General features: G+C 48.1%; 1 protein-coding gene across 4 annotated transcripts in view; it reads right to left on the bottom strand.

The window, feature by feature from the left end:
* The window catches only part of LOC126535535 (Kv channel-interacting protein 4-like), a 298,260-nt gene that overhangs the window by 64,779 nt on the left and 217,986 nt on the right, over positions 1-15,495 (bottom strand). For all 4 annotated transcript variants that reach the window (XM_050182354.2, XM_055073188.1, XM_050182349.3 and 1 more), the window contains one exon: positions 7,524-7,736. In XM_050182354.2, the coding sequence (XP_050038311.1) occupies positions 7,524-7,736 (213 nt within the window). The remainder of the gene's footprint in view (positions 1-7,523; positions 7,737-15,495) is intronic.

The following is a 15,495-nucleotide window of genomic DNA, read 5'->3' as shown; positions in this document are numbered from 1 at the left end:
ATCATGCTGTATTCTTGGGCCAATCCCATAGTACTGCTGTCTGAAATATTGTGGCTCAGGGGCCATTGCGTACGTGTCACTTTTTCAGTGCAGGCGCTTTCTTGCTGCTGGGTGTGTATCTCGCCGTTTGTGTGTGCCCATCAACTTGATGCGCAGTTTATCGCGCTGTTTTCGTTAGCCAATCCCATTAGTACTGCAGTCTCAATAAGGTGCCTCAGGGGCCACTGGGTACGTACTTCCTTTTCAGTGCAGGTGCTTTCTTTCTACTGGGTGTGTATCTCGTCGTTTGTCTGTGCCGATCAAGTTGATGCGCAGTTTTTCGCGCTGTTTTCTAGGGCCAATCCCATTAGTACTGCAGACTGAAATAATGTGCGTCAGGGCTCACTGGGTACGTACAACTTCTTCAGTGCAGGTGCTTTCTTCCTGCTGGGTGTGTACCTCACCATTTGTGTGTGCCGATCAAGTTGATGAGCAGTCTATCGCTCTGATTTGGTGGGTCAATCTCATTAGTACTGCAGTTTGAATTATTGTGCCTCAAGGGCCACTGGGTACGTACTACATTTTGAGTACAGGCGCTTTCTTGCTGCTGGGTGTGTATCTCGCTGTTTCTGTTTGCCGATCGAGTTAATACACAGTCTATCGCGCTGTTTTAGTGGGTCCATCGCATTAGTACTGCATTCTGAATTAATGTGCCTCAAGAGCCACTGGGTACGTACTACTTTTTCAGGGCAGACACTGTCTTGCTGCTGGGCGTGTATCTCGCCGTTCGTGTGTGTCGATCAAGTTGAGACGCAGTCTGTCGCGCTGTTTTCGTGGGCCAATCGCATTAGTACTGCAGTCTGAAATACTGTGCCTCAGGGGCCACTGGGTACGTACTACTTTTTCAGTGCAGGTGCTTTCTTGCTGCTGGGAGTGTATCTCGCCGTTTGTGTGTGCCGATCAAGTTGATGCGCAGTCTCTCGCTCTGATTCAGTGGACCAATCTCATTAGTACTGCAGTTTCAATTATTGTACCTCAAGGACCACCGGGTACGTACTACTTTTTCAGTGCAGGTGCTTTCTTACTGTGGGGTGTGTATCTCGCCGTTTGCGTGTGCCGATCAAGTTGATGCGCAGTCTATCGCGCGATTTTCGAGGGCCAATCCTATTAGTACTGCAGTCAGAATTAATGTGCCTCAAGGGCCACTGGGTACGTACTACTTTTTCAGTGCAGGCGCTTTCTTGCTGCTGGGTGTGTATCTCGCTGTTTGTATGTGCCGATCAAGTTGATGCGCAGTCTATTGCGGTGTTTTCGTGCGCCAATCCTATTACTGCTGCAGTCTGAAATAATGTACCTCAAGGGCCACTGCGTATGGGCTCCTCTTCTAGGGCCACCATTTCTTCGCGCCTGGGTGGTGTATTTCGCTGATTGATTGATAATTGGGTTGTAATGGCGCATGCGCCTGCTCTGGCCAAAGTGCGCGAAACGCATGGTGCAATGCAGTAATAATGGTAACAAAGAATGTAACATGGCTGTAAATGGGCCCTAAATACCTCTCTAAATTTCTTAAGTGTGTGTGTGTATATATATATATATATATATACATACGTATATTAAAAAGGACAATGATGAGTGACATGTGTTGTTATAATAAAATATTTGCAACGAAATATCATTAAGCGAAATGTATAGGGCACAGTAGCACTGGTACCTGAACAGAGCCCTTCGATGCAACGCCCTGAAGGCACATACATCCTCTACAGTTATGCTTGCATTGCATCTACAAGCTCCAAGGGGGAGGTAGTGCCACAAATAACGTGGGCAAAATATTTCATGGCGGCCTAGGCCCACTTCATGGCAGCCTAGGCACAGTTCCTTTAACCGAAAGGTAGATTTGATACTTCTTCCTACAGTGATCTATTCCTACCATACATTTCACACTATGTGGTGAAAGTCGCGAGAAAATTATACTTAGTCTCATTTTCCACGCTCGGAAATATATTTTGACGGCCGCTCTACGTACTATCGATACATGAAGGGGAAGTAATTTTTCCTCTCTGCTTCTATTCCAAGGACTGGAGGAGAACGTGGATAACTGTAAGGCTGTCGCCACGTCTGCTACATGTTGGAGGATCGGTTCCACACAGTAGGTGAGAGTGAGGGCTATAGGTATGGGCTATCTTTTATCTGCAAGGAAGCACTTCTTTGCGTCTTTCTGTCCAATTGGATATCCAGTTCCCTAATTTGCGCTTTATGATGTCCAGCTCATTTGATACATCAGTATCCTACTGGCATCGCCAGTATTTCCTCTACTGTTGCCGTATCAAGGGCTTGAGGACTGTGGCTAGTATGGGTATATACATACAATTACATCACTAGTGGCTAATGACGTTGCATTTTCGTCAGCAGCTACACTGCCTCCTATGCCTTTGTTGCCTGCTACCCAGCAAAGAACAATGAATTTTTTGCGAACGTACGCTACGCATAGCTATCAGTAAAGTTCACTGAAAACATTGTTCTTATGTTTTTGTAAGCTTACTAGGTCTCCCACGATGCTCAATGAGTGCGTGAACACCATAGTGTTAGTCATATTTCTGTGCTTTACATGTTTGACGGAGATGAGTAACGCGCATACTTCTGCACTGAATAATACTGGTGTTTGGATTTAAACCACACGATGCTGAAAACGACGATCGTAGAGCCATATAAGCCACACCAGAGAAAGACATGGACGTAACTGTGTAAAATTCTTCGCAGCAGTACTTCGCTTGAAATTCAAGGAAGTGAGAACGTAAATGTGTTTCAGGCGCGTGCTTTGATATTTCCGAAGAATAGAACACTCGACTGTCTGCCACACCAAGGGTTGTGGAAAGCGAGTAGGAGCCATTAGGACGCTTTCTCTAAGTGGGACACCCGTTTCCACTGCCATTGCATCCACATGGAGGGACAATGCAGTCCTCAAAGCTGGGCGGTTACGAAAAAGCTTGGCAGTGGGTACGTCGCAAATCATTGAGTGACATGAATGTTCAACATTTGAAAGAAGTACGAGAAACCCAAATATGTCCTTTGGCGATGTAGGTACCATTCATTAGACTCAACATAAAGGCTTTTTACAGGAATAGTCCTGAACGCCCCTGTAGCCAGGCGGATACCCAGATGGTGAACAGAATGCAGAATCTTTAACGCACTGGGCGCAGCAGAGTGATAGACTATTGCGCCGTAGACATGGCGTGATTGTATCAGGCTCTTATACAAGCTCAGGAGACATCGCATATCATTACCCCGGTATGCGCATGACAGAAGCTTCAGTAGCTTAATTGTTTTCAAACATTTTTCCTTAAGATGTTTCAGGTGAGCGATGAAAGTTAGTTTGTAATCTGAGATTATACATATAGATTTATGCTGAGGGCTTACAGATAGACGTTCTCCATTCAGAGAAATATCGGGATATGGTAATATGCGTGTGTTTGATAAGAGCATGCAAGTACCTTTCTGTGGGTTGAGACTAAATCGATTCTCATCCACGCACTTACACTGTTTATTTCGGCAAGTTTTACTTCTAGCTCGCGAATTGCACAATTACAAGAATTAAATGCAACCTGCACGTTGTCTCCATATACAGAATAAAACGTTGTGCGTAGTATACGGAATGCAAAAAAAAATTGGAGGACGCCTAAGCTTCGCCTTCAAGAGTGGAACGCGATAGCGTTATCGCACCCCGTTCGCACCGCCTACTCTAACGATCTACGCGAGCCAAACGTCGCGATCGGCACGAACAGCCGGGCCGCGACGCGACATGAAGGCGGACGCGATCATGGGGCGAGTGGCGCACCACGTGTCGGGGCAGCGCCGTACATTGCGAGGAGGGGGTCTTCTGTGTTTGCCGCGAGATAACTCTGCGTGTGCGCAGAAGAAATGTAGCGGAAACGTACTTCGCTACTCGTGAAACTGCAACTTCCGTAATTGACATTGGCATAATTACCGTATACACCGCAGTATAACTTTCTACGGCAAGTTTCTAAGGCAACACCGCATTCACTAGAGGCGATTTTGTCCCGCTTTGAAAGATCGAACTCGTGGCTAAGTGGTAGGGTCTCCGTCTTACACTCCGGAGACCCTGGTTTGATTCCCACCTGGCCATCTTGCAAGATGTTTTCATTTATGAATTGCCTTCTGGGATTTATCGCTCACGGCCAACGCCACTGATGCCAACACCAACGACACCGGCTTTTCTGCGACACGAGCTCCTTAATGCTGTCGTGTTAAAAATCATTTTTACAAAGAAAAGAGTACAGCTCGGCACCTCACCTCGGAATACACTGTCTTCTGAGTGACTGGTCGGGATAGGACGTTGCCAGCTCTCACACGAACCGTTCCTTTTGATAATTTTTCAACAACGCTCAGTAAGCTGCCGCAGATACCCATTTCAGACAAATCTCGGAGAATTCAAAAGCGCCATGTTGTTAAAACACCTTGGCGGGCTAGTTGGTTAGAATCCATGGTAGAGTGTATAAGCGCGACTGAACGAGGACGTAGAAAGAAACAGACACACAGACACAGCGCTTCAGAAGCGCTGTTTCTGTGTATCTGTTTCTTTCTACGTCCTCGCTCAGTCGCGCTTATGCACTTCGCCACGTAGTATCGTAGGCCTCCTCTATGGCAAGAAATACTGATAGTAAAATTGCTTGCGTATGAAGGCATTCCGGATGTTTGGATACTACTAGACGCTATGCTTAAGTCTATAGAGGAAAATGTTTTGTGAGCAGGGTTATAGAATATCGGTTCCTTGTTATGCTAGTATGCACTTGATGAAAGTAAGATGCTTTCTATGACCCATCCTTTCGCATACCAACGAGAGTCGCGCCACAGTGTACTATGCGCGTTCAGATCTCCAACGACTATGTAAGGGTGAGGGCGCTCATCAATAATGTTGCTCTAGAGAGCTGATAACTCAGTGGAATGTGTACAGACGTGTAGTTACTAGCTTATCGACATCACTACTTGAATAGCAACTGCCTCAAGGGAGACTCGGAGTTGCAGTTGCGACGGGCAGTACCTCTGTCGACCATTATAGCTAGCTACACCACCGAACCCCGCGACATCGTCTCAGCGGTCTCTCCGGAAAATGGCGTATTGGTGGAGAAAGTTTGTCTGTGTAGGTTTAGGGTGTGTCACTTCAACCTTTGGATTAAACGTGTTTAGTATTTATTTAACATCAACGAGGTAGCGGAGTCCACTGATGTTGCACTGTAATATTTCTGTATCCATGATGTAAGTGGTTTTTGTGCGGTGTGTTTCAGAGAGACGAGTGAGCGCACAGAGCCCTTTCCGGTCGCCATGATGCGAAGTTTGTCTCTTTTGAAGCGGTCTAGAGATTCGCGCCGCTCCTTAGGCTTTAAAGGCGCCGTCTGAATGGGTGTTGTGTTCATCACCTCTTCCGGGGCTGTGGACAGGCGCCTCGTCTCAGAGGACAAGACCCGTGAGGCCACCAGCCCGGAGGTTTATGGCCCCTCCTTCTGAGACGGCAGCGCAGCGCTAGTTCCAGCGGTTGGAAGGGGGGAGGGGGGGTGGCGTCACTGCCTGTGTGAGGGCCGGACAGCCGCCGGACGCCGTTGTGGCGCAGCCCGCCCACGCGCCACTTTGGCAAAGCTCTAGCCGCCTAGGCGCCTCCTTGACCGATATGTTTTCCTTCACTTTGATTGTTGCTATTTCTTTTTCCTTTTTCCAGGACGGGCACGACAGCGAATATGCGGCGTGCTATCCATCACAGTTCACGCATTGTGTAGCATACTCGCAATTGTCAGATGTGTGTTCTTGGGCGCTACATTAAGCGCAAGTCTTGCGGCCTCGGTAGTTCCGTGAACTGTGGCGAAATTTTTGGCTTTTAAAGCATCAGAGAGGATTCAGGATGTAAGGACTAACCCGGATTTTATGTGCCCTGCCTTAGTGGTGTGAGCAGCTTATGTCATCCGCTAAACAAACTAAGTCCTTTGCTTCAATCTCTTTGGCATTACGCCTCAACTTAATTCTCTTGGAATTGATCACATTCTGATCACACCCGCCTCCTAGTAGTTCAGCTCCAGTCACCTTCATGAGATCAAATACGGAAACGACTCCACGGGTGGTGCACATAGTGGTGTGTATGCCAATGTCAGTGGCAGATCCGCGAATGACACTAGATTACATTTTTTTTCTTTTCGCGGAGTTCCAGAAAGAGATCACTGCTTGCCAACTTGGATGCTTTATAGCCTGGATCAAAAGCTACAGTCAGTGCTATTAATTTTTCGGACAAGAAACTTGAAAACTTCTTCGGTGCGCGCTCGTTTCTGAGGGCGAGCAGGAAGTGGGGGGAATGGAATTGCTATATGTTAAGGTGAATTGTTCGGCAGCCACGCCAGCCACCCACCATGGAGCCCAACGCGGGGACACTGCACGACTTGGAAAGGACAGGTCCCGCAAACGATAGCTGTACCCCTCTTCTACAGCCAAATATGGTATACCCAAGTTTGTTTGCCCACACAGTCAACCCTTGCCGCCCGAAAATTCTTAAGTGAGAAGCGAATAGAAGATTAGACAAATGAAAATGTAGAATACCAGACACACGAAAATGCGAGAAACAAAGCCGCAGATTGAAGAGCAGGACAAGTAAAGGCGTCTGCCGATTTCCTCCAGGTGGGTCATTTGCAGGCGCTGTTTAGGTGAAGCAAAGGCAACCGAGGTGTGATACCTCGGACCTTACCAGTCAGAACACCCGGCTTGCGCTCAACACCCAGGATGCTCCTTCCCCCAGACACCGCTAAGCCGTGCACGCATAGGTATTGGAGGGTCCAAGCCACGTGTTCTCGGGTACGTGATGTCGCTGATGCATTTCGCTGTTTAAATGAACTGATCCCGTTGAGTGCAGCCTAACTTGCCGTTTTCGTGGTCCTACGCTGTGCCTATTGCAGCCTAATATTATGTACCACAAGGGCAACTTGGTAAGTGCCACTGAGTATGTTTTGTGGGACTCTGTGCCTCGGGATCTTAGTTTGGGGCTCTTAGTTTGCTGTTATTTTTATATCTTCCTATTAAAAACATTTTGTCTTAAACAATAACCACAAACACTACAACCTTTATCTGCTAACCGTTTGCTACATAACATTTTCCGTATTCAAACAGTCATTTTCCACCAATCATCAATGCTTCCCATACTTAGACGTCAACTGGAGTTCAGTATGCCAGTATCTATTTGTAACTTCCAATTGGCTACCGATTGTTTCTGACCGGGACGATCGTAATGTGTGTAAAATATAGCAACGGCTAAATGCTAATCTATTCACAAAGAATGGCTTTTTATTCTGAGCCCCGTCCAGCCTTAGGTGCAGTACTTCAAGCACCACAGGCAATGCCGCATTCAAGAACGTGGAAAAAGATACTGAAAGAGTTGTCGATTTGTTTTGTTGGTGTGTCAGGCACGCTACCTCTAACTACCTGGAGAACTCTCTGATCGTGGCCCACCATTGAGGCGCACTTGGTATATTACGCCTCTAATGATATGTATATACCTGGAAGACCCTGGCTGCATGCTCCCTTGCAGACTGGTCGTCGGGGTGTGGTGCTGCACAGTGTCCCAGTAGGCTGTACACGGACGAGATGATCTCGAAGATTTCGTCGCGGGTAACCGCACCGTCCTTGTTGATGTCGTACAGATTGAAGGCCCACTGAAGCTTTTCTTGCGGTGACCCACGCGATAGCACTGACAAGCCCATCACGAACTCCTGCGTATGAGAATACGGAGACTGTTGCCGACATGGGGGGTGGGGGGGAGGGTCTCATCATGATGTGCTTTTCTAATAAGGCATTAGTGAATCAGTGAGTTGACTCTAGCATTTTAAACCTATACACAGGCTATGAAACACGACATAGTGTGGAGTGCCAGTTTAGTTTACATGGCGATTTATCATGAGGAAGTACCTATTCAACTCGTCTGATGTCACTACAATACACAAAGAACCAAGCTATTATAATAATAACATTCAATACATACAGTTCTAATGTTTCTTATCTACTCCAAACTTCCACAGTGCTCTCTATCCATAAATTATTCTAGTTTAATCTGATAGTTATACTGATCAAGTCTATATATAACTTCTTTCATCCAATATGTTATTGGGCAATCGTCTTGTTAACACTAACTTAAACAGATATCCTTCTGATGGAAAGTTTTCGACGCCTTCAGAACACTCGAACAACGGAAGGCATAATGCTTTTTTACAGCGTTATCACTGCGAAACCGCCCTATATCAGACATTGAACATTCTTCCTCATTAGCAATTTCGCTAAAGCAGTTGCTATCGTTTGTCATAAATGCCCAGTACCGTGAATTTTTTTTATGTATTTGTGACCTTATATTATAAGGGATTGAAGTTTGAACAGTTCTTTTAATATTTTGTCTATCTGTTTTATCTAACGTAGTGCTGTTATTTACCCCAATTATTGATTATATAACTTCCTGACGGGAGGTCCCCATGCAGCCTTGTCCTCTGGGACCTTGTGCTAATTTGTCGATGTATATGTAGTATTCATGAAATATGCAAAAGATATAGCAGATGTTATTCGAAGAGCACTAAAGAGCAGTAAAAAATAGTTTTCTATTTTGATGTTACGGGAGTGTCCCAGCTGTGGGGTGAATCTAACCCGTGACCTCGTGCTTCGCAGCACTGCCCCACAGCCATTCAGCTACATTAGCAGCTCCCCCAACGCCTGTGTTTTTAATAAACACTGATCTTTTAGTGGGCAACTTCCATTTACCGTTTTGTGCACAGCGAGTCAGAGAAATCTGCATTGCTAACGCAACCGTATGAGTCAAAGCTCACAGTGTGCGGGGCAATGGAACTCGGTCTCTACGTAATCGTTCTGCGACAACGCTTTGATTGGGGACGATGTATACCGTGACGATAGGTTATAACGCTATGACACAAACTAGCACAGCTAACTTACTGCGCGATCCATTCTCATATGGTCGCTGAAAAACAGTGGCGGCTTTTCTTTGGAAAACCTCCTCGTGCGGCTAATTACGCGCTCCACGCAGAGACGCGAAGTACAGCTGCACGTTATCACGGTTTCACCAGTAGTTAATTTCACTGCACTTAGGTAGGTAATTGTGTTTTATGGAACGCAACATGTCTCTGCAACTGCGCATGAGGATAGAGATCCCCTCAACTCCCAGAATTAGCGACACATTGTATTGCTGTACGCCCTGAAAAGAGGAGGAAGGGGCGGAACTGAGGATATCAAGTACCATACCTTAGAAAGGCCAACAAAGCACAAAGCGAATCACAATATTTTGTCGCCATCCTAAAGCGCTCTCTTTCAGTGGCTAGAACCTATAATTTACATGACATATTATTTTCTCTTGTCCCTTTACAAGATCACCTCTCAGTAAAATTTCGCTTTCTGTTCTGAAAACGTGTGCGCTAGCAGGTGTGCACTATTACAACATTACCACTGTTGCACATATTCACTGATGCCTCTTATACGTCGCGCTCAGCTAGAGCAGCATTAGTCGCCATCTATACAACCTGTACCATAGTCACTTTCCACGGCTACAGAATGTAACGTGCCACTAGTGCATCAGTTCATGGACTGTCTCGTTCATCCATCATGTGATTTATATTTACAGATCACTCTGCTACACACACATACAGAACCTGCCAGCTTCCATATAATTGCCTCATTTACAACCACATATCCGAATGAACGTGGCGAAAAATAATTACAGCCATTCGATCAGTCATCATGACGTTAAATGTTTTTTTTTTGTTTTTTTTTATGTACCCACACACCATAGTGTAGAGGCAAGATACGCTAGTGTACAACGCTACCGGTTCTACAGCAGTCAATGGTGTTACACCGCTGTGTTTTTTTTTTATCTTATTGAACCATTTCGCATTGATGGACATGAAAAGTCTTTCAATATTGTTACGGGAAGGAAGAACCGTGCGCCTATTTACAGATGGCTTTTAATGGCTGAGCCAAGAAGCGTATAGCAGCGTAAAACTTAACTCTTCTTCATCGTCTCCAAGGCCACCATCATCGTCCTCTTCTTCCCACATAACTGACTGTGACATCACCCCCGTCGGAAAAAGCACCTTATTGTTGCGGCTCGTCGGTCTGACAAAGGTAAGGTTTGAGACGGCTTACGTGGATGATGACAGAGACAGGTGAAGGCACCGTGGCATCCAGCGGAGACACTTCATATGTGACATGGGTCACCTGGCGAAGGATGCGGTAAGGGCCATAGTATCGCGAGCGGAATTTTTCCGAAGGACCAACACGCCCAGTTCGATACCAAACTAGCACAAGAGCACCTGGTTCGTAGTGCACGTCGTGATGGCGCTGGTCGTAAAGGCACTTCTGGCGTGTCTGTGAAGCAGAAAGACGAATGCGGGCAATCTGGCGTGCTTGGGTCGCTGTGGCTACGACATCCCGAGTGTACTCTGTCGGCTAGTCGAGTGTAGTCGAAAGGAGAGTCTCGAAAGGCAAAGTCGGCTCACGGCCGAGGAGGAGATAGAAGGGTGAATAGCCAGCTGTGTCGTGGCGAATGGCAGAGCAATGTCCCAGCAGCGATGACCGGAAGAAACATACATTCCTAATATGTCAGTTAATGTGCGGTTCAGGCGTTCGGTAACACCGTTAGTTTGAGGATGGTAAGCGGTAGTAAGTTTGTTTTTAGTAGCACATGATCGAAGCAGGTCGTCTATGGCTTTGGCAAAAAAGTATCTGCCGCGATCGGTGAGAAGTTGACGCGGTGCACCGTGGTGCATGATAACGTCGTGAAGCAAGAAATCAGCGACGCCTATGGCGCAGCTGGTCGGTAGGGCTCTAGTAATGGCATAGCGAGTTGCATAGTCCGTAGCGACGGCAACCCACCTATTTCGGTCATTTGATATAGGGAATAGTCCGAGAAGATCAACGTCAACGCCAAAAAGGGACGGCCTTTATATCCAAAGGCTGCAGCAGTCTGGCAGGAGGCGCAGCTGGTCTTTTCCGGCGTTGACACGACTCACACGTGGCAACATAGCACCGGACGGAGCGGTTGAGACGGGGCCAGAAAAACCGTCGCCGAATTCGGTCACAGGTCCGCGTGACGCCAAGGTGTCCAGCGGTGGGAACGTCGTGCAGTTGCCGCAATACAATCTGTCGAAGATGAGACGGAATGACTGTTAGGAGCTCGGGCCCGTCGGGGTGCATGTTGCGGCGATACAGGATGCAATTTTGTAGTACGAACATGTGAAGGGACGGGTTAGACGGATCAGAGAGCAGGCGTTCGATAATGGGGTTTAACAACTCATCGCGTCGTTGTTCAGCGCCAATGTCTTGCAAGGCAGAGAGCGAAAGAACGCAGATCGGTACGACTTCCACTAAACCGTCCGGTACATCGACAGGATCGCGAGACCCGCAGTCGGCGTCGTGATGTAGACCACCCGACTTCCTGACCAAAATGTATGTGTATTCCTGTAGCCGTAGGGCCCAGCGACCGAGGCGTCCGGTGGCATCCTTGAGGGAGGAAAGCCAACAAAGGGCGTGGTGGTCGGTTGTAAGTGTAAATGGTCGACTTTTACGTAGGGTCGGAACTTGCCCACAGCCCAAATGAGGGCGAGACACTCGCACTCAGTTCTCGAGTAATTGCGCTCAGCTAGAGAGAGGAGGCGGCTAGCGTAGGCGATGACGCGGTCGTGCCCACATTGGCGTTAAGCTAAAACTGCGCCTATGCCGTAGCCACTGCCGTCAGTGCGGATTTCTGTCGGTGCGGAGGCGTCAAAATGGGCGCGAACAGGAGCTGTGATGAGCAGCGTGATGAGCTGCGATAAAGCAGACGCTTGTTCAGAGCCCCAACAGAAAGGAACGTATTTCTCCAGGAGGTCAGTCAGGAGACGGGCAACATAGGCGAAATTTTCCAGAAACCTGCGGAAGTACGAGCAAAGGCCAATAAAGCTGCGAACTTCTTTGGCACAAGTTGGTACGGGGAAATTCTGCACAGCATGAACTTTGGTGGGGTCGGGGCGAATGCCTGACGAATCGACGAGGTGTCCGAGCATGGTTATTTGGCGGTGACCGAAGTGGCACTTGGACGAGTTGAGGTGCAAGCCAGCGGTGCGAAAAACAGAAAGAACAGATGAAAGTCTTTCAAGATAAGTGGCAAAAGTTGAAGAGAATACGATGACGTCATCCAAGTACCACAAATAGTTGGACCATTTCAAACCACGCAAGAGCATGTTCATCATACGTTCAAAGGTCGCCGGGGCATTGCACAAGCCAAAAGGCATTACCCGGAACTGATATAGGCCTTCTGGTGTGACAAATGCGGTCTTTTCACGGTCTATTTCATCCACACCAATTTGCCAATATCCAGAGCGAAGGTCTATAGAAAAATAAGTGGCACCATGGAGACAATACAGAGCAACGTCAATGCGGGGAAGTGGATATACATCTTTCTTGGTGATCGTGTTTAGATGACGATAGTCAACGCAGAATCGCCGGCTGTTATTCTTCTTTTTGACGAGAACAACAGGTGATGCCCACGGGCTGGAAGAGTGTTCAATAATCCCTTTGGCAAGCATCTTGTCAACCTCGCTCTGGATAACTTGTCGCTAAGAGGGCGATACCCGGTATGAGCGTCAGCGAACAGGTGCTGCAACACCGGTATTTATGCGATGCTTCACGACCGTAGTTTGACGCAAAGGGCGATCGTTCAGGTCTAAAATGTCGGAGCAGGACTGGAGGAGGTCACGGAGCTCTGCGGCTTGTTAGATTGAGAGGTCCGGTGCGATCATCTTTGTAAAGTCGTTGGTCGGGGCTGATGCAGAAGGCGCAGAATGAGCATTGGTCGAAGACGGCGCCACAGATAGAGCGGAAATGTGGCACTTATGCGTCGGTGACAATGTGGCAAGAGACATGCCTCGAGGAAGTACTTGTCGGCCCCGTACGAATTGTAGGATGGGAAGACATGTCTCATTGTCTGCAACAGAAACGATGGTGTGCGGGAAGGAGACATTGTGAGAAAGCAGGACTGAAGTCGCGGAAATAAGGACATAGTCTCTGTCAGGTACAGGTGGGCAGGCTAACACAGGGATGCAGGTTGCTGCTAGGGATGGCCGGCGTATAAAATCCGCGCAACAAAGCTGAGTTGGAGCTTGAGCAGGAAGGTCAACGGGAACAGGTAGGGGTAGGTCAAGTTGCACAACGCCGGCGGAATAGCCAATCAGAGCAGAATGGGCGGCCAAGAAGTCGAGTCCGAGGATCACATTCTGAGGGCAACGTTCTAGCACACTAAACAAAACGGACGTGTGGCGACCGGCGACACTGATACGAGCAGTATATATTGCAAGCACAGCCGGAGTTTCCCCGTCGGCGACCTCGAGCAGTTGAGCCGGAGCAGGAGTGGGCACTTTCTTCAAGCTCGTTCGAAGCTCCGCACTCATGATGGAAATTTGTGCCCCAGAGTCGATGAGTGCTGTAGCGGGCAAACCATCCACGTCCACGTTCAGAACGTTCTGATTAGTAGGCAGGGTCAGCAGAGGAATTTCAGGCCAGGGTTCTAGAGCAGCGTCAGCTCCAGGAGCTGCCCCAGTTAGTTTCCCGTCGGAGAGCGGCGACGGTAAGCTGGGGATGGAGAGCGACACAGCTGGAGCGAACGGGAGCGGCGACTATGTGGTGATTGCGAGCGGCTGGTCGCGGTGGCTCGAGCGTTGTCAGGTGCATCTTCAACCTCCTGCGGAGAGCGATAGCGGGTGAGGATTCAGTGGGGAGCGGCGGTAGGCGGAAAAGCTTAGTCGAGAGTGGACTGCCCAGGAACTTCGACAGTGGTGAGAGATGTGGCCAACACTTCCACAGTAAAAGCAGATGGGTCTGTCGTCATGTGTGCGCCATTCGGCCGGGTTGCGACAGCTCGGATATGTACCGTATTGGCTCCGGTTAACAGGGGCAGGGGTAGCAGACAAAGCAAAGTCAGGACGGCTGGCGGAGCAGATGGACGGACGACCCACATTGGCAAGTTCTTGGCAAATTACCGACTAAATGAGAGACACAAGCGGCTGGGAATCGTCAAAACACTGCGCCACTGGCGTGGCAGGAGACGCTGCTTCGATTTCTCGCCGAACGATACGTACGACGTTCTCGCAGGAGGTGGGCTCACGCGGTGTACAAATGTCTTTGCACGTCGGCGAAGCTGCGGTATTAGGTAGACGCGTAAACTGTTGAATATGCGGCGACTCTTCGCGTCTTCAAAGCGGCGACATTCGTTAATGATCTTATCGATCATTATGTTCTTATAAACAAGCAGGTTAAACGCCTCGTCCGCGATGCCTTTTAAAATGTGTCTGACCTTGTCTGCCTCTGCCATATTGTTATCCACTTTGCGGTAAGGAGCGAGGACGTCCTGGATATGCGCCACGTAAGATTCAATGGACGTCTGTACACTGGTCCCAAGGTCCTTCTGCGCAGCACGTTGCCGGCCGATGGGCTTGCCGAACAAATCTCTAAGCTTCTGTTTGCACTGGTCCCAACTCGTAATCTCTTCGTGTGTTTCGAACCAGACCCGTGCTGTTTTCTTGAGGTAGAATATTATATTGGCCAGCGTAAGCGTGTTATCCTACTTGTGTGCGCTGACCCGTTCGTAATTCTGCAACCAGTCATCGACGTCAACGTGTCGATCCCAGAAAACATGCCAAGGTCGCGAGGCTGGGCCATGATAACCGTCGGTGGCGACGACGGGGTCGTGGTTGAACTCTCTCCTTCGGATGACATGAGGGCCAGGTTACGTCCGCTGCGGAGCTCCGTCTTGCGCAAGTGATTACCCCGCACCTCCACCAATGATGTTACGGGAAGGAAGAAGTGTGCGTCTATTTACGGATCTCTTTTAATGGCCGAGCCAACAAGCATAGAGCAGCGATAAAACTTAACTCTTCTTCGTCGTCTCCAAGGCCACCATCATCGTCCTCTTCCTCCCACATTACCGACTGTGACAACATCTTTCTGGACGAAGCAAAATACTGACTCATAAATATTTTCTGTAGGCCGTACAAATTTTGCACCTATATTTCTCCTCAAGAATCATTATTTACTTCATTGTAGGCCATTGACTATTCCCGTTCTTCCACTACCGTTTAAGCAATCCCACCACAAATGAATATTTCTGCGGATTACCATGTCTCCTAAGATGTCACTAGCTGCCAACAACTTGTTCAATTATTTCTCAACTAACTCATAACCGAAACTCACCCATCATTCCAGCACATTGCGAGTCATTTCTTTCCTATCGGATGAGTGATCCTCATACTACCGGTCAGACACATAAATTGCCTCATGATTCTGTTTCACGCCTGAGTTATCATCACTGCTATGAAAGCCAGTTCATTTTCTCTTTCCTATTTTAGTGTATAATATTTCCTTTCTTACTAGTTTACTCTCTCCAAAAGCCTTGATTATTTTGACTGTTGTGGAAGTTGTCTCCTACCTGATAAGAAAGAGAGTCAA

Source organism: Dermacentor andersoni, chromosome 7, assembly GCF_023375885.2.
Source record: "Dermacentor andersoni chromosome 7, qqDerAnde1_hic_scaffold, whole genome shotgun sequence".
NCBI lineage: Eukaryota > Metazoa > Arthropoda > Arachnida > Ixodida > Ixodidae > Dermacentor > Dermacentor andersoni.
The sequence above is the reverse complement of the archived record's forward strand: the minus strand, read 5'-3'. Positions and strand labels throughout refer to the sequence as shown.